This window comes from Mus caroli, unplaced genomic scaffold (genome assembly GCF_978045245.1).
Source record: "Mus caroli unplaced genomic scaffold, Mus_caroli_1 scaffold_7, whole genome shotgun sequence".
Lineage (NCBI taxonomy): Eukaryota > Metazoa > Chordata > Mammalia > Rodentia > Muridae > Mus > Mus caroli.
Window position 1 is genome coordinate 19,931,658 of NW_028227262.1, and position 22,566 is coordinate 19,954,223.

General features: G+C 39.8%; 1 protein-coding gene across 2 annotated transcripts; it reads left to right on the forward strand.

Moving 5' to 3' along the window:
* The first annotated feature begins 4,257 nt into the window (after positions 1 to 4,257).
* LOC110296380 (C-type lectin domain family 2 member E) lies at positions 4,258 to 12,101 on the forward strand. 2 transcript variants are annotated; one of them, XM_021165052.1, is made up of 6 exons: positions 4,258 to 4,345; positions 7,112 to 7,237; positions 7,607 to 7,609; positions 10,315 to 10,496; positions 11,058 to 11,164; positions 11,957 to 12,101. In XM_021165052.1, the coding sequence occupies exons 1-6, from the start codon at positions 4,258 to 4,260 to the stop codon at positions 12,099 to 12,101; spliced, it is 651 nt and encodes a 216-aa protein (XP_021020711.1). The 2 variants fall into 2 exon arrangements, with proteins under 2 accessions (XP_021020711.1, XP_021020710.1); XM_021165051.1 differs by lacking the exon at positions 7,607 to 7,609.
* The last annotated feature ends 10,465 nt before the right edge of the window (positions 12,102 to 22,566 follow it).

The following is a 22,566-nucleotide window of genomic DNA, read 5'->3' on the forward strand; positions in this document are numbered from 1 at the left end:
TGAATAGATAGATAGATAGATAGATGATATTGACATTAGATAGATGACAATAGATATAGATGATATATGTTGATATTTACATATAAAATATATTTTAGGTAGATAATTGATAGAGAGATAAAAACAAAGAGATAAGTAAAGATCAGTAAATATTCATATTTATTTATGCTTTTAAGCTTGAATTATCCTTTTGTGTCCCCCAGCTTTCACCATGGCTCTGAGGTGTGAGTCTATTCCAATTGTTTACAGAAAGTTATTAGCTGTTTTTTCTACAGTGAAGATTTCAGTGCAGATTACAACGATCTTGCTAATATATCTAATTTTTTTTTACTCTTTTTTGTAAACTTAAAAAAAAAAAAAAAGAACTATCATGTAAGCTTTAGGAAGACCTGATTTGAATCCATTTGTCACAGATCAAAGTGAACTTTAAATAAGGACTCCTGTTGATCAACAGCTTAAGATTTCCCTCCTACTACCTATCCCTGAGTGTGGGCTATGTCCTTCCCCTGATATTGGGACTCCTTTCATGCGCACAACCAGGTACCAGAACGACAGGCCTGGAAGTTTCAAGTGTACACCTGAGATAAAGATTTTCCAATAAGCTCCGTAACTTTCCCTTCTGTCCCTAGTCTATATCAGACCCAGCAGATTTCCACTCAGCTGACCCACAGCATACAAAAATCAACTGGGGCCAGCAAACTGCGCTAAAACTGCTTTCAAAACAACACCCCCAGGTGATCTTGCAGAACCAGTAGACCCTGAACCTGAAAAGTTGATGCAAATCAGTCCAGCCAAGTGAACAGACTATTTAAATACACTCATGAGATGGCAAAACCTTAAAAACACCAGGGGCCAACTCTTTTGCAGAACTTTTGGTCTCTCTTGGGCTCCTGCCTCTTACATATCTTGGCAGACTGATTTTCATACTCCTCGTAATAATTATCATTCCCTATTTCTTCAGGTTCTTTCAGGAAAGAATTGGCAAAATTATACAAACATGCTTCTGATGGAATTTCCTCAGGTCTCCAATATTGCCCACCAGTTTGAGCCCCCGGTTTGGACCAGTAATCCAAACTGCTCCAAAGCAGCCTGCACTTTGCTATCCAAGGTGGTCCTGTAGAACCTGGGTGGTTTTCTTTGGATCTGACAGTCCAGCCTTTTGTTGATGATAAGAGATGACATACACTCTTTTGTAACTACTTCTCAGCTGAAATTAGAAAATTCTTCTCAGGGTCCAGGAAAGTGGAAATGCTGGTCAATGGTCAGGACTGGGGAAGGAAGTCAGCAATAACAGCAAACATGTGCTGAAGCTTCTAGTTAGCAGCAGGTAAGCCAGTCTTTATAATACTTTGTTTCAAAGAGATTTTAATATATAAGGGGCCTCAGGTGCAAGCATACGTGACTCAGAAAATTGCCATCTTGCTCCTTAATCGATGGTCTCTTTCCTTGTTCACCTTTCTATAATCATCTTATGGGCTTATGATCTGACATTTCAACCTTTACAGCTTGTATCAACCATTAGGCTGAAATAGGAGGAGATAACCAGGTACAGTAGGGGTCAAAACCTTATCTAAATGGTGTTTATGTATAGAGCTGACCAAAGGTTGTCAGAGGAGGCAGACACCACCCAGGCTGAATAAACTGAAAATTTAATGATTTTAAGTCAATTGAGAGCTAGAGGAGCTGACATTCATGCATCTTTGGGCTTTGCCATATTGGGTAGGTGGACACTTGGTAAAGCTGCAACCCCAAGAAACACTGGTACTTTGGGTTGGAAGAAAAAAAATCCATTTTGAGTTAGCTTGAATCACATTATTTCTGAACAAGTTCTCCAGTGTTCTTGGGGTGACATGTTTACTTAAGCAACCCATTGTTTTCATAACATCTACCGATTCTCTTGGCTCTACTTTTTTATGCACATCTTTATACTTAAGATATATTTAAATACATGGTTTTGTACTTCATAAAAGTGAAGATGTTTACCATGATATTTCACAGCAGCTCACATCTCATTGCGATTTTGATGTCATCCAGGCTGTTGTCTACCACAAATGGATTCTTGTGCAGTGACGTCTAGTATGCAGAGTAGAAAAATACAAACTAGTGTGTTTCTAACAGATGCTAAAATGAACATCTAGGCTTCTGGATTGATTATTAGAAATAATGGTAGCGTGACCATTTTGTACATGCCTTTCTGTGTACTTGTAAATGAACATATTTACTATAGCATTGACCCGTCCAGCAGGTCCAGTTATTCGAGGGTCTCAAGGGGACCTTCTCCTAAAAACCAAATTGGGGGGGGGGGGGGTAGAGAGAGACAGGGCCTTGTGCGAATAACGACATGGAACCGTTCTGGATTGCATCAAAGCCCCGAATATATTAGCCAGGCCCAAGATTTAAATGTACAAGCAAAAGGGGAAGTGCCTTTCAGCAGGAGGAATGGGGCAGAGGAAATGCACCTCAGCAGGAGGGATGGGGCAGCTGAAAGAGAGGAAGTACTTCTCAGCAGGCGGGATGGGGCAGCGGAAATTTTTCTTTTGGCGACTACACGGGGAAGCAGGAACTTGGCGGTATCAGGGTACATCTTGAGGTCAGGACATCTGGCACTGACTTAGGGCTGGACCAATCTGTGGTTTTTCTCGGAGCGGTGCGTCCGGTGGCCTGCTTTTGACCCTCTTTTCTTCTCGGGGGGAGAGGCCCAATTCAGAGATCAGGACAATAGCGTTGCCTTAATAGCTCCCAACATAGCATGGTTTTATTTTATTTAACATTAAAAGCTATGTCAAAGTCTTACTACATAATTAAAAATACTTACTCCATTAGGTGTACATTATCACTCCTGAATATTTGTATACTGTTCTTTTGAGACCAGTGCTTAGTGATCTCTATAGGAATTTATTTCTGCTCTCTTTTTAAAAAATAACCAGAACTAGTAATTCAATGGTAATAAGCTGTCAAACTATTCCCATTGTCTGTCTGCAGCCAGCATATTTGTATCATAGTTCCTGGTCAGTTAGATTCTGCTCTGTGAACTGAGTTCTCTCTTTAAAATTTGACATTTCTTAGCACAGGAACATATACTGACACTACTTTCTATGTTTTTCGCTATGTGCATATTTAACTCACAAATACTTGTGCATCAAAATGCAAGCTGAAATAAAACTGAGCAGTTTCAACTGCCACCATTGTAAAAAGAAAAAAACAAAAACAGAGCAAAGTGTGCATGTCTAATCATTACATTGTGGATATACCTGGACTTTGCTCTCTATTATCATTGCCCATTCTATCAGGGAACCATAACACAATACACTTTTCCATTACACTGCATATATTACACTTTACATCATGCACTGTATGTTTATTCTTCTCTTATCTGTTGTACTTAGTTCTTTGATACACTCTAGTCCATCACTAACATGACTTGTAAATTGTTGTAAATTTCCAATTTACTTATTGTGAATCATAATGCAAGAATATCTCTCTCGGATATAGCTGTTCCTATGCTCTTTGTGGCGTGCCCACCAAGGATGGAGCTGCTATTCCTGGGACAAGTCTCAGGACAGGTCAAAGCTCTGTAGCTGTGTGTTCCCCTTCATCTGCATTTCAGCATTGCCCTTGTTCTTCTAACCAATATCATAATTACTGACAATTTCGAGGATGGCCAAATCTAGAGATTCTGTGAGTAAAAATGTTCCAAAATTAAAATACATGGGTGTGGTGACTTGCATTTTTAATGCTAGCTCTTATGAGCAGAGGCAAGTTGTTCTCCAAGAATCTGACTCCATCCTGATCTACAAGGTGAGACTGGTGCTAGCCAGAACTACAAGTGAGACCCTGTTTCAAAATAAATAACTAATTGGAGAATAATAAATAATAATAAATAATTAATTGGAGAATTAATAACAGCATCTTTCATCAAAGTAATATTTTTCTTAACGAAACAGTGTGAGTGAGGGATATTTTCTAATTCTCAGGCATTTATCAGTTTCATTTATTGTGTTTAAAGTCCACTTAATTTCATGTCAATATCCCCTACCTTGTGATTCTGTTTCTCTAACACACAGAAAACTATGTGCTGACAGGTGATGTGTTTGGGACTGAGAAGGAGTGATTAATGAATCACCTGTCTGAGCTGAGCTTGTAAAGTCCTTATTAGGAAGCACATACAGTGTATAAAAGGCTCCTTCTCCCTCTCCACAGTTTCCTTTCAAATCTTCTGAATTTAGTTGAGTCTCAGCAAGTCCTCTCAGCTCACAGATGAGTGCTGCAAAGGTTGAAGAGGCTTCCATGGGCATGCTGAAGACAGACCTCACTGCCCCAGACTGCCTCCAGGAGGGAGAAATGGGTATGTATTTTAATGCACTTTGAATCACACTAAAGGGATAGAGGGGGGGTTCAACAGAGACCCTCTGAGGAGCTAAGTATCCTGCCTGTTAGCCTGCCATGGTAAGACTCTTAAAAGTGGAAGTGCTTGGAGGTATCTGTTATATTAGTTACTCTACTGGATTATTTAATACTCAAGTATTTCTGGGCAAGAGAAATGAATAATGGATTAACTACAAGAGCCTGAGCCATAGGATTTGTTTGGTTTTGATCTTTGGTTGTTTGGTTGGTTTGAGGGTTTGGGTTTTTGCCATCTATTGATTTTCATTTGTTTCTTTAGCCTGTTTTTGGTGTGTGTGTGTGTGTGTGTGTTTAGCTTGCTAGGACACTTACTAGGAATTAGAGGATGTTGCTGTATGTAGAGGATGCTCCTTATGTCCCAGAGTGAAGGAAACTCTAACGGCACAGTTTTAAATGAGTACAACTGTGAAGTTCCCTGTGGTACTAGATGAAGCTTTGCATAGCTGCTTCAAAAGGAAGAGGAAGGTGAGGTGCAGAGCGAAGTTGACCCCACCACCACCACCACCAGCAAATCTTCTGGCATGTATGGTTTGTGCTAAATTACAGAAAATGAACAATTCTTTGGAATTTCTGTTTCAGTATTCAGAAAGAAAACCTTCTTCTACATTTGGAAACTGTTTCATCCTTCTATTTTTTCTCTTTCTATTACATTAATTTTTGTTTGCTTGTTTGTTTTACTGAAAAAAAATATTGGGTTTCCTGGAAAATAGTGTTCATACTCACCAAAAAAGCAAGATAAAAAAGAATGTAAATGCTTTTCAACTGAAACAAATTTTCCCATAATTGGAACATTTTTATTTCCTGCATAGATATACATACACACTCTATAGTTCTGTGATAGAAGTTATCCTGAGTTGAGAATATATCATTTTTTGTATATGCTTCAAATTTTCCATAATAAACACTTGAGGTTTAAATAAGAGAAAGAGAAACAAGAGGAGGAAGAGTTAGTGTATAAAATGAAAACTATTCTGTACATTGATATATTTTTTCTGCAACATTATAAACTCATTCATGACTTTTAGAGCCCCTGTAATAGACTCTTTAGAACTGTATATGTAGAAATAGCCATGTAGTATGACTATCAAAACTTTTATCTCTTTTTATGATGCTTGACTATGATTTCTTTTTCTTGCCCTTTTGTCCTGGACAGGACCCCCGGAGTCACACTAGAATGGTATAAGCAGACATCCTTGCCTTGTTCTGGGTCACTACAGAACAGCATTCATGCTGACTGATTTTAGTTTTTGGGTATCATAGTCTTAGTTAGGGATCCTATTGTGGAGGAAACACCATGGCCAAAGTCATTTGGGAAGGAGAGTGTTTATTGGACTTACACAGCACTGTTCATCACTGAAGGAATTCAGGCCAGGAATCCACACAGGGCAGGAACCTGGATTTAGGAGCTGTCACAGAGGCTGTTGAGGGGTACTGCTTACTAACTTGCTCCTAGCAGTTTGCCAATAAGGTTTCTTATAGAAGACAGGACAACCATCCCAGGAATGACATCACCCACAATGCACTGGGTTCTTCCACACCAATCACTAATTAAGGAAATGTAGTACTGTCTTTCCTACAACCCAGTCTTCTGGAGGTGTTCTATTAATTCAGGTCCCCTACTCTCAAATGACTTTAGCTTGTGTCAAGTTGGCATAACCCTATCCAGTACAAACCTTTTATCAAGTTAAAGAAGTTCCTTCAGTTCTTAATGTGCTCAGAGTTGTTATTTTGTATTTACCTTGAATTTTGAACATGCTTTTGCTGATATTAATGAAATGGTTGTTTTAATTTTCTTCTTCTGATAATATATTGAATTACATATCATTAGGTAGTCCTTTAGAGTGAGCAAGTGAATTATCTAGTTAGTTACATTCACAGATAGAACAGGGTCTAATATAGTTCTCTCAACCTCTTACTCAATTTTTTTATTTTTTATTTTATTATTTTATTTTATTTTATTTTTGGTTTTTTTCGAAACAGGGTTTCTCTGTATAGTCCTGGCTGTCCTGGAACTCACTTTGTAGACCAGGCTGGCCTCGAACTCAGAAATCTGCCTGTCTCTGCCTCCCGAGGGCTGGGATTAAAGGCATGCGCCACCACCGCCCGGCTTTTTTTTTTTTTTTTTTTTTTAAGATTTATTTATTTTATATATGTCCATTACAGATGGTTGCAAGCCACCATGTGGGTGCTGGGAATTGAACTCAGGACCTCTGGAAAGAGCAGTCAGTGCTCTTAAACACTGAGCCATCTCTCCAGCCCCCTTACTCAATATTTAACCAAGATTGGCCTTGAACTCCTGACTTTCTTGTATTAGTAGCCATATTCCTAAGCCATCACTCCTGGCACATTGATTTTTTTTCTCTTTACTGTTATTATGGTTTCCTCGGCCCTAACCAGGTCTATTCACATGGAACTGAACCTATAGATAACTTTGCTGGTGTTTCTTCTTCATCCTGATCTTCACTCTTTCTGTTTCTTGCTCTCTCGTTGGCCCTTACTTCAATAGCTTGATGATTCTATGACAAAAAGTCTGTTTCCCTTTCCTCTAGTGTTCTGTCAGCCAAAAATATCATTTATGGACTGAAAACTTCTGTGAAGGGGTTTGCACTAGGGGAGTACAAGACAAATATGCACATGATTCTGGGATAAATTTATATTTTTCTATAAAAAGTTTGCAAAATTGACATTCTCAGATTTATATTTTCAGGTAAAAAACTCCAAGCAAAATGTCTCAGAATCATCTCCGCTGCATCTTGTGTTAAACTTTACTGCTGCTATGGAGTGATCATGGTCCTTACTGTAGCTGTAGTTGCTCTTTCTGTTGCTTTGTCAGGTAAGTGACTTATTCTCCAAATTCTGTGACACTCTGTCCATATCCACATTGTCAGTTATACTTACTGACCACTGTGACTCAGGCATTGTGGGAAGGGTGCCAGAGAAAACACACTGGAAGTTCCTGTTGTCTGGGAACTTAGGTTCCATCAGGAAGATGCAGTGAAGGAACACACAAGCCATGGTGTACACAGGAGTCTTGGCTCAGCATCCCTGGGAAGATGACGTTCAGCAAGCTCTAAAGAGAGATGCAGAGGGCATAGGTCCCCTTAGGGAACTGTTCAGGGCAGATAACAAGGAGAGAAAATCTCAAAGTAGGAACTTCAAGGAGTAGGAACCCAAAGCTGCAGCTAAAGGGAAGTGAGGACAGTGAGTAGTCATATGGTTGAGAAAGGTACAGAACCCATGACCCATAGTTAGAAAATTTTAGAATATGATTCTTAAGGGATTAATTGTGGATGTTTTTGAATAATGTGGCAAACTCTTGTATAACTTTGCTGCCGTAGCTGGAGAAAATGTTTTATAATATTGTTTGATATCCTGGTTTTCGGAGACAGGGTTTCTCTGTGTATCCCTGGCTGCCCTGAAACTCATTATTTACACCAAGCTGGTTTTGAACTTGGAAATCAGCCTACCTCTGCCTCCCAAGTGCTGGGATTAACGATGTGCACCACCAATGCCTGAATCGTTTATGTAATCAACTTTAGCTGCACCAATGACTAATATACAAGTCTAAACAGGTTAAACATTTGCCAACAAGTCTTAATGTAACCTAAACTATTATGTAACCCTAAAAAGAGTCATATAAAAGAAGTGATAGCATCCTCACTGCCTGTACATTTGTCCCTTTCACTAAAGCCCTTAGCGCTGAATATGAGAACTGGAAACAACTATAACACAGTCCCAGTAAAAATATTTGGGGTATCATTCCCCCATTTCATATTTTGCTTCAAAGATCACTTGTTTCTTGAAATTCAGTAGACATTTGAAAGAACAACTGACCAATTCTGATATGTTACCTGAAGGAAAAGGAGAAGGTAGAGAAGAAATATATCTGTTATTTTTCTAAGATGTCCTCTGAAACATTGCTGTAGTCGGAGCTTTTTACACACACACACACACACACCACCACCACCACCACCACCACAACAACAACAACAACAATGACAACAGCAACAACATACATACACATGCTAGCACAATTGCACACACACACACACATTACTTTATTATAATAGACTCACAGGTAAACAAACACATCACTCGGCCCCATCAACACAGCCACTCATACACTTGCCGGGTCCCCAAACCTTGGTATCTCACTAACTTCCACACACTTAGAATAGCCATTGTAAAGCCATGAAGCTTTGCTTATGGTTTAGACTTATCAGTCACATTTTTATGCACTTGTCTTCCACAGGAAAAAAAAAATAAGAAAGAAAGAAAGAAAGAAAGAAAGAAAGGAAGGAAGGAAGGAAGGAAGGAAGGAAGGAAGGAAGGAAGGAAGGAAGAAAGAAAGAAAGAAAGAAAGAAAGAAAGAAAGAAAGAAAGAAAGAAAGAAAGAAAGAAAGAAAGAAAGAAAGAAAAACTATGGCAGAGTTGAAACTAGAAGAATAATTCTGTTTTTAAACTTTTCACAACTTATATCCCATTACTTGCATCCTGTCTTTCCTTGTCACTTTATATCACTCTTCTTTCTTCTCCTCTCCACATGGTATTCCATGCCCACCCACACAGCTGCTTACACTGTCTGCTATAGACTGGGACTGGATGTGAAGGCTTACAATGGGCTTATTTTCTTGGACCTTGGATTACCTTCCTTAATATTATACTTTCTAGGTACCCCCCTTCCTACAAATTTCATTTACAGCTAAATCACATTCTTGTTTGTGCCTGTAACACATTTACATTATCCATCAGTTGGTGAGCATCTGGGTCAGTTCTGTTTCCTTGCAGATAGAGGAGCAATAAACACAGATGTGCAAGTATCTCTATGGTAGGATGTGGAGTTCTCTTCATATATGCCCAGGAATATCATAGCTGGGTCACACAGCAGGTCTATTTTTAAGTTTTCTGAGGACCCTCCATGTGGACTATATCTGCTTGTACTTCCACCAGTAGTAAATAAATGTCCCTGTTTCTTAATATGCTTCTGAACAGGCTGAGTTCTGCCTCTGAGTTTTCTGCCTCTGCCTCTACCTCCTGATTACTGGGATTAAAGGTATATGCCACTACTGCCCAACATGGTTGACAAACTTCTTGATGATAGCCAATCTGAGTTTCTATACCAAGAGCCAGTATATGTTTACACACACATACACACACACACACACACGCACACGCACACGCACACACACACACATATATATATATATATACATATATATGTACACATATATATGTGGAAATATACATATAAATGTATAATGCATATATATGTATACATACATATAGAGAGAAAGAGGGAGAGAGTGTGTGTGTGTGTGTGTGTGTGCGTGCGTGTCAGAATAATAGGAAACTTATGATCAAAATGTTGGTATCAAAAATTATTTGACCCTGCCATGTTTTGCATGCTGGCATTTATCTATACTAAGATCCAGACAAGTAAGGAGTTTCTTTCTTTTATTAGAGAAAAGGAGAATGTGAAGGAGAATTATGGGAAAGCACACTGTAGGATGCTAGGAATCAGGGACAGTCCTAAGGAGCTGATGGCCTAGAAATGAGTTTCTCACAGGTTATGGTGTCTTGTTCCTAGCACTTAGGAAGAACAGCCAGGAGGATTACAACTACAATCTCCAGACAAGTTCAGCCCACATAGTGAGATCAAGGCCAGGCTGTGAAACATAGCTAGATTCTGTCTCAAAACACAAAGAAGAAAAGTGAAAATATTCCCTTAGAGCCCCACTGGAAGGCTCTGTATTGGGATCTTCATGCTAGGAAGGGCCTCCTAGTGATCAGTTAAGTAAGCTACAGTCCAAGCACACACCTCACAACTGAAGTTTGGATGGCTAGAAAAAGGGATCAGACATGGAAATGTCTCTTTGTTACATTTTATATTACTGTCTCCATTTAAGTGAGAAAGAAAAAAACCAATCATGGAGAGCTGTGAACCTTGCTATGCTGTATGCCCAAGTGGCTGGATTGGATTTGGAAATAAATGCTTTTATTTTTCTGAAGACATGGGAAACTGGACATTCAGCCAGTCCTCCTGCATGGCACTAGATGCCCATCTAGCTCTATTTGACAGCTTGGAGGAACTGGTAAGAAAGGGGATCAGTAATGGGTTTGTTGTTTTTTTGTTGAATATGTACTACTGCTTTGAGATTGAGATCTTGGGGCTAAAGCATGAGGAAGAATCTCATTCAGGCAGATGGGGTATATGCAGAAGACAGTAGTTTGTGATATTTCCTGATGTTATTGCTTCTGGCTTGAGCCCTAAGCTATTGCAGAGATCCGTTCTCATATAGTACGAATAGTAAGACCTTATAGGCCACACATACAATTTTCTGAGATACCTTGTGGTCATGTAAGCTCTTCTACAAGCATTCACTTGTTGCATAATGAATGTGGCATCTATTAAAAATAGCAAGGACATTGTAAATCAAGGACCTCCCAAGTCACATTGGGATAGGTGATCATCAATGTATTTTGGGTTATGGGTGTAAAATGCTTACACTGAGAACTAAGGGTTATTATAGCTCCAAAGTTGATGAGCCTCAGTTATAAGATGCTGCCATCCTGAGAGGAGGCTCTAGGGTGGAGACTCAAGGGTCATGTGAAACTGAGAGACACATGTATTTCCTTTATCTGTGTTATGACAGAATTTTCTGAAGAGATACAAGGGGGATTCTGACCACTGGATTGGCCTACACAGAGAGTCTACAGAACACCCTTGGATATGGACAGACAACACTGAGTATAACAACTTGTATGTTTTCAGAAAACTTACGCTTATACTGTGTTTATTTGCTGTGAAATGTGTGCATTGTATCTGTAAGATATGCAAACACCACAACATCACAAACTTAGGTTTTTTTGGCTACATCCCATTTGTTGGCCATCTTTCAACACATTTACTTAGAGTAATTTCACTCAAAAATCTATACCATAATAATGGCATCCGGGGGAGATATTGTCTGTTTTATCACCAACTGAAAATTTTTCTTTACTGGTGTCAGAACTATATATCAGGGGGTGGGGGAGTGTTAAAAAGCCCAGGAATCCAGTGCAGAACTGCATGGGTAAGACTTGTTGGTCCTCTGTTTGCACTGTACCTATTTACTGAAGCTGATATTCCAGGGATATTGGTAAACTTTCTAATGCCTCCTCATCAAAAAAGCCCAGAGACAGCTCTTGTATGAGCAGAGCTAGCCATTTCAATGGAGTGGTAAAATGCAGATATAGTCACATCCATCATTAAGACCTCCAAGAAATTTATTAAGAAGCGGGGTTTCCCTCACTTTTATACATGTGTAAAATACATCAAGAACTGAAAACCACCCTCAGTAAGGTCACCCTGAGCAGCAGTTTGTTTGAGCATAATAGCAAGCACCAGTCAATTCCTTTGTACACACATCCCAGGGTTCAACATAGATGAATGACAAAGATGTGGTGTTCAAGTCAACCCTGAGGATGTAAAAGATGCTAGGTGTAAAACTAGATCAGGTGTTTTAATGCAATGCTAGCCTGTGCAGTAATTATTGTTTTTTCTTTGCTTTAGGGTTCTCACCCGAGGAGGAGGAGAATGTGCCTACTTGAGTAACAGGGGGATCTACAACAGTAGTGGGTATATACATAAAAAATGGATTTGTAACAAGCCCAACAGCTACACCTTACAGTGCCCACTAATTGTAAATCCCGGATAGGGAATGTGCCGAAGCATGCGTGAGAAACAGATGCTCTGTGACCTGTTATCTACAGTTGCTCCTCTAATCATATCTAACAAAACTAGTATCAAAATTCATCAATAATCACACTGACAGCAAAGATGAAAACTTGCTTAAAGGATCATAGATATACTGCATAGAATTTGGATAGATGATTCTAAATCAAATAGGTGTTTGGGTATAAGTACTGATAGGTAAAAACTAAAGTATAAACAAGTCTTTATTAGTGAGGTACATTTTGTAATCAGGTATGAACTTTTTTCATTGGTCCTTGCTATGAATTCAGGGGCACTAAAAATGTGGGGTGACTGAACCCATGGAAGTTTATTCTGTAATCACAGGACATATAATAATTGGCTTGTGGCCTCCAAACATTATAGACAATATAGTCATCATTCTTTTAAAAAATTCAATGACGAATCTGAAAGCAGATAGAGACAGGATTAAAAGCAATGCTTTAAACTAAGATTTAATAGCATTGTCAAATAATTTTACACTTTACTTCTCAGATTTTTAAAAATTGAAACAGACTAAGAATATGTTACAAACAAACGTCATTTTCCAAATTTAACAGTTTTAAGAACTCCATACGTGATTATGCCATCTGAATTTTATTCTTTAATAGGTTCTTTTCAGATAAGGATATAGCTGATTACTGAAACCCCTTCAGAGCCTTTGATGCCTAATCTTGCAATCATTTACACATTGTTAAATTTTAAGGACAAAATATTTTAAATTTTTGGATCATGTGCTATACTGTACTGATGAGTCCCAAAAAGGACGAAATAACAGTTCACAAGAAATTTCTCTGTTAACTTTCTTCTTACTTTATATATGGATTAAAACTTCTTATGCATGCTAGGCAAACACCGTACTACTGAAATTTACCACTACCCCTTTTTCTAAATTTTGTTTAATAATAAAGTCACTCTGTAAACCCCAGAAGGCAATATTCCTGAGATAGCCTGAGACAACCTGTGGACTTGGCAACCTAATGCTAAAAGCTTTGACAGACTTGTGCTAACAACTTAGTGTAATAGACCAAAATGTGGGAAACCAGACCCTCAGCAACTCTCACCCTGAAGATCTGGCTGATCCTTTGATGGGAGTTATGTCACCCCTTCCTTCATATCTCCACTTGGAGCCTGGGACTGTTTAGATAGGACCTGCACTCCAAGATAAGCTGCAAGATGTTTGAAGCCTGCAATCAGCATCCGCCCCAGATGTCTATCCCTTAATCTGTACTTTTATTATACCCTCTTGACCCCTCCCTATTTGTTTCTCATTGTGTGCTTATAACCAGGCTCCTAGACTCCATTAAACAGACCTTGACAACTCTTTGCTTGGTCTCGCTCCCTTTTCTCTGCCTATTTCTCTTCCAGGCCTCAGTCCTCCTCTACCCACGGAATAACTGAGTCCTGCTGTACGGGACAATTTAGCAACAAAGCATCAAGAAGTCTGGCGTGGCAGGCTTTCCCTTTATAAGCACAAACTCTTAGTAAACTTTGGGCCATGATCAGAAATCTGTCTTGGTCTTGTTACTTCTCACCATTCTGTCCTGTTAGAGACCATACTGTGAGAAAGCAAGCCCTTCACAATCTCCCATCCTGACAAGCCAAATGGCCTTGTGCTAGGAACCGGTCATCACTCCCTTCTCCCTGTTCCCTTCCTGGCACCTGAGGCTGTAAAAGCTGAATTATAGTCCCCTCTTCCTTATCTCTTTCTGACTCCCATGACTTCCAAAGACATGAGTTACACACTGAGCCTGGCCTGACTCCCAAGGCTGTTAAGGAGAATCTATGTTCCAGAGATAAGACACAGAGTGCCCGCCACCTGGAGCCTGACTTCGGCCCTCATGTCAGCAGATGCCCACTGCTTTGTTCTTTGTTAATTCCCCCTCAACAACTCCCTATTCCCATCAATGTATGCTTTAAAACCCGGCGTTTCAGCCTAATAAACTGAGACCTCGATAGGACCCTCTACTTGGTCTCCAGATCCCTTTTCTCTTCCTCCCATTTTCTCCCAGATTTGCGGTCCCCCTCGCACCCACGAATAACTGAGTCCCTCGGGACGGGATACTCTCCCATACAGCTCCAGCCTCCCACTCACAGGAACCCAGTTCGTGTGGCCACAGGTGTCTACAGATGGTGCCTGAACAGGGACCTTAGTACGGGTGGGACCTGAGTATGAGTAGATCAACTGAGAGAACACTGTCTTGGTAGAGCTCTACAAGAAAGAATAATAAGAAGATGTATTTGGCACAGTGAGCAACACACTGGCTTTAAACTTCATCTTTTCAAAATTGGTGCTGTAGATACAAAGAGATACAGGCTAGACTGAGTCAGCATTGGCCCAGCGTGCTGATATCAGCTAGGGGTTGACAGTGGAAAATGGGAGTGAAAAAGAAAATAGGCATTTGTCCGCTGTCAAGAACTGTATCAGGTGAGAGAAGTAATTAAACCAAGACAGATTTCTGATCATGGCCCAAAGTTTACTAAGAGTCTGTGCTTATAAAGGGAAAACCCATCCCCTACCACACCAGGCTTCTTGATGCTTTGTTGCTAAGTTGTTAGCACTAGTCTGTCAGAGCTGTTAGCATTAGGTTGCCAATTCCACAGGTTGTTAGCTATCTCCGGAATATCTCAGGAAGACAGGTTCAGCCTCTCAGTTGGTAGTGGCATCTTGGAGAAGAGCAGCTGCAGGTGACAGAACAATAAAGCCATCTAAGTCAGAAGGCTCTACCCCAGGTGGTCTCATTCTCAGTGGCAGCAAGGTCTGAATCAGCCTGCTTCAAGGCTGGGGGAAGCTACATAACAACACATAGTCTTGCTCTCTATTAAAGTATTAGTTCAGAGATAAGAACATAATTCTGATGGTAAAGGCACCGACTACTAAGACTGAGTTCAACACCTAGATCCACATGTTGGAAACATAAAAACCATCCACAGCAAGTTGTCTCTGAACTTCAAGCTTCCACTGTACACATTTACATGCATACACACAGACACACACACAAATATATTGAAATGAAATTTAAAAATAAAATTTAAAATGAAGTTCTTTTTTTTTTAGTAGACTGTGTTTATTTTGAATCTGTATTTTTATTATAGTCTTTTTGGTTCTTTGGTTTTTTTGACACGTGATTTCTCTGTGTATTCTTGGCTATCTTGAGTCCTGCCTTCCTTTATAGACCAGGTTGGTTTTTAAGTCAGAGATCTACCTGCCTCTGTCTCCCTAGTTCTGAGCTGATAGATATGTACCACCACCACTGGGCTTACCCTGATCATTCTTAGATTAATACAAGCATATCTCATGCAGAAAAATACTTTTCTCAATGTTCTATTCCTATTGCACTTAAGTCTTTCTGCTTTGCAGTCCATCTTATTTATAGCAAACGAATGAGAAAGATTTTGTGTGTGATCCACTTCTGCATTCTCGGAGAACAGCACAGAGTATCAAACACAGGAGTGTTTAAACCATATATGTAAGAAAGGTACGTTTTTGTGATAGTCACTGTAGGATTCCATGTTAGATTATATAGATTATCAGTTACCAAGAAAATACTTTCTTACAGAAATTCAGAGAAACTAATGACTTTATTTCATTTAACTGTGTGTGGTTGTTGTGTTGCAGACTTTCCTGGGCATATACAACATACAAATCTTCTCACTTGAGAGAGGGAGCCCATGACAGACCAAATTACAGATAGGATCAAAGTCCAACATGGTAAACAGATAAGTTTCATTGGTGCTACTTATAGGAATTTAGATAGGAGGTTCCTCCTACAGGATCAGAATTGATTCAAAGACATACATATCATTTAAGCCCACCCCAGCATGGGAGCGCTCAAAAACTGGAATTCTGGGACACAATGTATAGCCTGCAGTATGCTGGACAGTTCCTATCTTAGTTAACTTTTGTATTGCTGTGAAGAGACACAATAATGAAGACAACTTATAAAAGCTCCATTTACTGGAAATTTACTTAAATTTCAGATAATGAGTAAATGACCACCATGATGAGGAGCATGACAGAAAACAGGCAGGTGTCCTATTGGAACAGTGGGTGACATATTGAGAGAACAACCACAAGACAGACTGAGTGTGAACTGGGGATGCTGTGGGATTTTAGGAACCCAACCGCAGTGACATAACTCCAGCAATAAGACCACACCTCCTCCAACAAGGCCACACCTCCCACAACAAACTGTACAAACTGTACAAACTGGCTTCTAAGACATATACCACAAAAATATAGATTACCCTATTTATAGTCCAATAACTTGGGAACTTTTGTAGCAGCTATCACAGAGCTTTGTGGTGTGTAAAATAACTCAATGGACAACTATAATACTGATAGGCTTACCTGTGAACATATCTCACCAGGCTCAGTACATGCTTACTATCCTAGTCTTTCAATAATGCATCATGGAGATAAAAGTGTTTTCACTTGCTGTTGTAGGTGACACTGCTGCCATCTACAGGTGACGGCTGTTCAAAGAATCTTCTCATATTCACTGGAATTCACAATTAGTTGAATGAACATTTGAATTTTGCTGTTCTCATGACTTGTGACAAACAGAACATGTACTTCTGTTATAAAGGAAAGTGGCAGTGAGCCCCTGGCACCCAGAGACTTCATGGTTAGTGTCTCCTGTGGCCTGTATTATTTAGATGAAGTTATTGGATAAATTCCAGGATATAGGCAAAGCCATATCCTAGAAGTTTTATAGGCTGGGTATAGTGGTATACTTCTTTAACCTCAGTAACCAATTGGCAGAAGAATAAATATCTCTGTGAGTTTGAGGCTAGCCTGGTCTACAAAGCAAGTTCCAGAGCAGCTACATGGAGAGATCCTGTCTCAAAAAGGAAAAGGAGAACAGCAAATGAATCCCAGTTTTATGTTAGTGTAAAATCAAAATCCCACTGAACAGCTGGAGAGATGTCACAGCAGTTAAAAGAAAGCACTGACTGCTCTTGCAGAGGACTTGGGTTTGATTCCTAACACACCATGGTGAGCCATAACCTTCCCTAACTCAACTCAAGTCCCAGGGGATCCAGTGCCCTGTTTTAACCTCTGCAGGCACCAGGTATGCACATGCTGTGTGTGTGTGTGTGTGTGTGTGTGTGTGTGTGTGTGTGTGTGCGTGCATGCGTGCAAACACTAATATACAATAAAATAAATAAATAAAAATGTATATATAAAAGTTTTAAACAAGAGCAGCATTGATCTATCATTCAGTTTTGAAGGCCAGAGGTTCAAAAAAGATCTCATTGGACTAAAATTTACAGTAGGACCATGTTCCTTTTGGATAGTTAAGGGCAAACTCTTCCTTGACCTAACAGTCTCTAGAGGTCACCTGCTTTCCATGGCAAGGGTTCCTTCCTCCATCATAAAAGCCAATAGTATAGCATCTAAGTTTTTTCTCTACTGACCTCTCTTCTCTATTGAAGCACCCTATGATTAGGTCAGGCCATCTAGTTGTTTAAGAAATACCTCTCCATTTCAATGTCTTTAAATCACATCTGAAAAGTTCTTTTTATGTAAGGTAGCCTGCATACAATATTAGGGTATTAGGGAACATTGCTCTTGTAACTATGTATGTATGAATTAAAACAATGTGAGGCTTCAAGGGTCATGTTGAATGTGGTCTGCTTTTGCTCCAAACCTGTGGATTTTACATTCATCTAGTCTCTCTACCATGTCAGATTGTCAAAGCAGATGGTCCAAGGGCAGTGAGGCAGACGTAATCTGCGGGGATAATTTCATGACATTTTGTTATTTTTGTATTTTTCAACACAGTTTTGTGAGAAATTATACACATTAGTGTCAAGGACTTTTCTGTAATGGATGGACCCAAGAGCATTTCCATTACCCACACCTTGAGCAACCTTGGTGAACTACTGGTTCTCTAAGCTGAACATGATGCACTTGTCTTTTTGTTGGGGCCAGCCTGCAGCTCTCATGTCCAGGTTCAAGCCTAGGAGGCAAACTGGAGCTGAAAGAAAAGAGGAAACCTAGGCGGGTCGAGAAATAATCATGCTAGTCTGCTCAAGGTTCAAATGTTTAATTGCAGACATGCTTTATAAAGGAGGCAGGGAGGCCCATTCCCGCCAATTCATCCTTGGAGCCCATGCAGGATAGGGTGTAGTCTCTGGAATAGCTAGGCGGACTCCCAGCAGGTAGCAGTGACAATGGCTGAACAATAGAGTGATTTAGGGAGGCAGGCTCCACCTTAGGTAATCTCCTTAGTGGCAGCAAAGTCGAGGTCTGGTTTAGCCAGTTTCAGGTTAGGGGGGAGGTTACAATTTCCTCCCTGTTATTAATATTAAAAAAAAAAAAGCTGGACTAAGGCATAAAATTTATTTATGCTCTATAGTTCTGCCTGATTACTTTGGACCTAGTGAAGAAACCTGTGTCAGTGGGATTCCCTAACTTTTCTCATGGTAAACCCTTGTTTGGGTAAGACTGGCTACTGTCCTTAGTAAACACTTTGCAGACCAGCCCTGTGCTGCTGGCTCCATCTTTTGTAATGCTTAATTAGTTACTGAATAGGTAACTTCCTTACTGAATTCCTACTGAATTCCAAGTTTGTCAGCTACAAGGTCTTTCTAGGACGTTGGAACACTGGCGAAGGCTTAGCTATGTCAGAATTCAATCATAAAAGGCACTTATAATAAGATAATACTAAAAGAGAGCACGTGGATCCATACACCAGACTAACTCCAGGATAGGCTAAGAATATACGGGTTATGGGAACGCCAAAGTTCCAGGAGCTGAGTTTCCGTGAAACTCTGCCCCGTGAGTGCTCCCAGGCCTCTCGGCCTGCCAAGCAAACTTCACTGGAGTGTGCATAGCATCCTCTCTCTTTCTTATATTTCTGCTGAAGTTCCTGAATGTCCCACCTTGTCATAGCTACAGATCTCAGGAGAGCTCTAAAGATGAGTGGAAACAACGATTTACTAATAAAATAATGCCAATAATAATAGCAAGTAGGAATATATATTGAACCCAATCCAGGGGTTTCAATGCACTTAGGTTATCTTTTAAATCTCTAACCAATTCATCAATGTTCCAAGTGTTCAAGTGACTATTGCTAATATCTGAAATTTCTGACTTTCTAGCATTAATATATGCTATGTCCGGCCCTATTGTTAAGACTACTACTTCTAAGACATTAACCTTTGCCTCCAATTCTTTACATGGCTCTGTGGTGTGTTATTAATAAACCATGGCCTCTTGGCATGTACCTCTGTCTAGATTGATATGATTCCAAAATCTGGGTGTCCATCTTAGACTGTCTGGCCCTCATAGCAAACCTTATTTCCAGATCAGAACAAAAGCCACAATATGTACTTAGAATGCTTCTTGAATGAAGATTAATAACTGCCACCTGCGCTGTTGGAGGCAGGAATGCACGCCTGTTGCAGTCAGGCTGAAGGGCGTTGACTGACCTTCTTGAAAAACAAAGTTGAGACAGTGAAAGGCAACAGTACAAAAGCTTCTTTGGGGGAAGTCCAGGTACTCCATTCAATTGCAAATTAGCAATGATCAAGCTTAGACTTAGAGCTTCTGGTGTGGGGGAGCTGGCTTTGAGAATTGCAGGAAGTCTGCAATCTTTCTGGGAGAGGAGGCTGTGCTCCCATTTAACTTTGTTAGGTAATTAAGAATATTTAGATAACTTTCCTGGGATTCTCTAATACTGGAATTATTACTAGACCAGTCCAAGATTGAGTTAGAATAACTGGTCACATGAGGGAAAGAGAAGGATCACTATAACTCTTTTTATATGACTAATCTTTCTAAGTCAGATTACAGTCTCTGATGTTCTTTTTATCATAAGGTTAAAAAGCTTGAAGCAAGGCAGCTTTGCTTGTCCAAACTGGAAAAATGGCAAGCAAGGATGGGTTGAAAACACCCAATTCAGCTTCCTTGTCATTATAGTCAGGGCACTGAGAGAACTCACCAGTCAGCTTGTCACACAAATTAGCCATCATGCTTCTGCAGAGTTCTGTGAAAACCTATGCTTTTCCCTTTCCTAATAAGGTAGCTGTCCTTAATTTCTTTCTTTATTACTTCCTTGATCAAGGTATCATTGAGAAGAGTGTTGTTCAGTTTCCACGTGAATGTTGGCTTTCTATTATTAATTTTGTTATTGAAGATCAGCCTTAGTCCATGGTGATCTGATAGGATGCATGGGACAATGTCAATACTTTTGTATATGTTGAGGATCATTTTGTGACCAATTATGTGGTCAATTTTGGAGAAGGTACCATGAGGTGCTGAGAAGAAGGTATATCCTTTTGTTTTATGATAAAATGTTCTGTAGATATCTGTCAGATCCATTTGTTTCATAACTTCTGTTAGTTTCACTGTGTCCCTATTTAGTTTTTGTTTCCATGATCTGTCCATTGGTGAAAGTGGTGTGTTGAAGTCTCCCACTATTATTGTGTGAGGTGCAATGTGTGCTTTGAGCTTTACTAAAGTTTCTTTAATGATTGTGACTGCCCTTGTATTTGGAGCATAGATATTCCGAATTGATAGTTCATCTTGGAGGATTTTACATTTGATGAGTATGAAGTGCCCCTCCTTGTCTTTTTTGACGACTTTGGGTTGGAAATCGATTTTATTAGATATTAGAATGGCTACTCCAGCTTGTTTCTACATACCATTTGCTTGGAAAATAGTTTTCCAGCCTTTCATTATGAAGCAATGTCTATCTTTTTCTGAGATGAGTTGCCTGTAAGCAGCAAATTGTTGGGTCCTGTTTGTGTAGCCAGTCTGTTAGTCTATGTCTTTTTATTTGGGATTTGAGCCCATTCATATTAAGAGATATTAAGGAAAGGTAATTGTTGCTTCCTGTTATTTTGTTGTTAAAGTTGGCGTTTTTTTCTTGTGGCTGTCTTCTTTTAAGTTTGTTGAGGGATTACCTTCTTGCATTTTCTAGGATGTGGTTTCTGTCCTTGTATTGGTTTTTTTCTGTTGTTATCCTTTGAAGGGCTGGATTCGTGGAAAGATAATGTGTGAATTTGGTTCTGTCATGGAATACTTTTGTTTCTCCATCTAAGGTTATTGAAATTTTGGCTGGGTATAGTATCCTGGGTTGGCATTTGTGTTCTCTTAGTGTCTGTATAACATCTGTCCATGCTCTTCTTGCTTTCATAGTCTCTGGTGAAAAATCTGGTGTAATTCTGATAGGCTTGCCTTTATATGTTACTTGACCCTTTTCCCTTATTGTTTTTAATATTCTATCTTTATTTAGTGCATTTGATGTTCTGATTATTATGTGTTGGGGGGAATTTCTTTTCTGGTCCAGTCTATTTGGAGTTCTGTAGGCTTCTTGTATGTACATGGGCATCTCTTTCTTTAGGTTTGGGAAGTTTTCTTCTATAATTTTGTTGAAGATATTTGCCGGTCCTTTGATTTGAAAATCTTCATTCTCAACTACTCCTATTATCCGTAGGTTTGGTCTTCTCATTGTGTCCTGGATTTCCTGGATGTTTTGAGTTAGGATCTTTTTGCATTTTCCATTTTCTTTGATTGTTGTGCCTATGTTGTCTATGGAATCTTCTGCACCTGAGATTCTCTCTTCCATCTCTTGTATTCTCACATCTATGGTTCCAGATTTCTTTCCTAGGGTTTATATCTCCAGCATTGCCTCATTTGGGTTTTCTTTATTGTGTCTACTTCCCTTTTTAGGTCTTGGATGGTTTTATTCAATTCCATCACCTGTTTGGTTGTGTTTTCCTGAAATTCTTTAAGGGATTATTGTGCCTCCTCTTTAATGTCTTCTACCTGTTTAGCAGTGTTCTCCTGTATTTCTTTAAGTGAGTTATTAAGGTTCTTCTTGATATCCTCTGCCATCATCATGAGATATGCTTTTAAATCCAGGTTTAGCTTTTCGGGTGTGTTGGGGTGCCCTGGACTGGGCAAATTAGGAGTGCTGGGTTCTGATGATGGTGAGTGGTCTTGGTTTCTGTTAGTAAGATTCTTACGTTTACCTTTCACCATCTGGTAATCTCTAGCGTTAGTTGTTATAGTTTTCTCTGTTTAGAGATTGTTCCTCTGGTTATTCTGTTAGCCTCTATCAGCAGACCTGGGAGACTAGGTCTCTCCTCTGAATTTCAGTGGTCAGTGCACTCTCTTCAGGCAAGCTCTCCTCTTCCAGGGAAGGTGCACAGATATCTGTCTTTCAGACCTCCCTTCTGGCTTAAGATGAAGGCCCAAAACAGAACCTTTCCCAGAAGCTGTGTTGCTTTGGCCTGTCACATAAGCTGTTAACTTCTCTGTGCACACTCTCACCTGTGCAGACTACTTTTCGGTGGAGTCCCGGAGGCAAGATGGCTCCTGCCTTTCCTGAGTCAAAAGCTTTCCAGGCCAGGTGGACACCTGTCCTCTGGTTGGGAAGGTGGTCGGATGTCTGAAACCCGAAAAGGGAGCTGCC

Bases quoted from the DNA above. Each gene is read 5' to 3' on its own strand.
- LOC110296380 (XM_021165052.1), top strand. From the start codon at position 4,258: ATGAGTGCTGCAAAGGTTGAAGAGGCTTCCATGGGCATGCTGAAGACA. The intron at 4,346-7,111 runs GTATGTATTTTA...TTATATTTTCAG, and splicing joins CCTCCAGGAGGGAGAAATGG to GTAAAAAACTCCAAGCAAAA. The intron at 10,497-11,057 runs GTAAGAAAGGGG...GTGTTATGACAG, and splicing joins TTGACAGCTTGGAGGAACTG to AATTTTCTGAAGAGATACAA.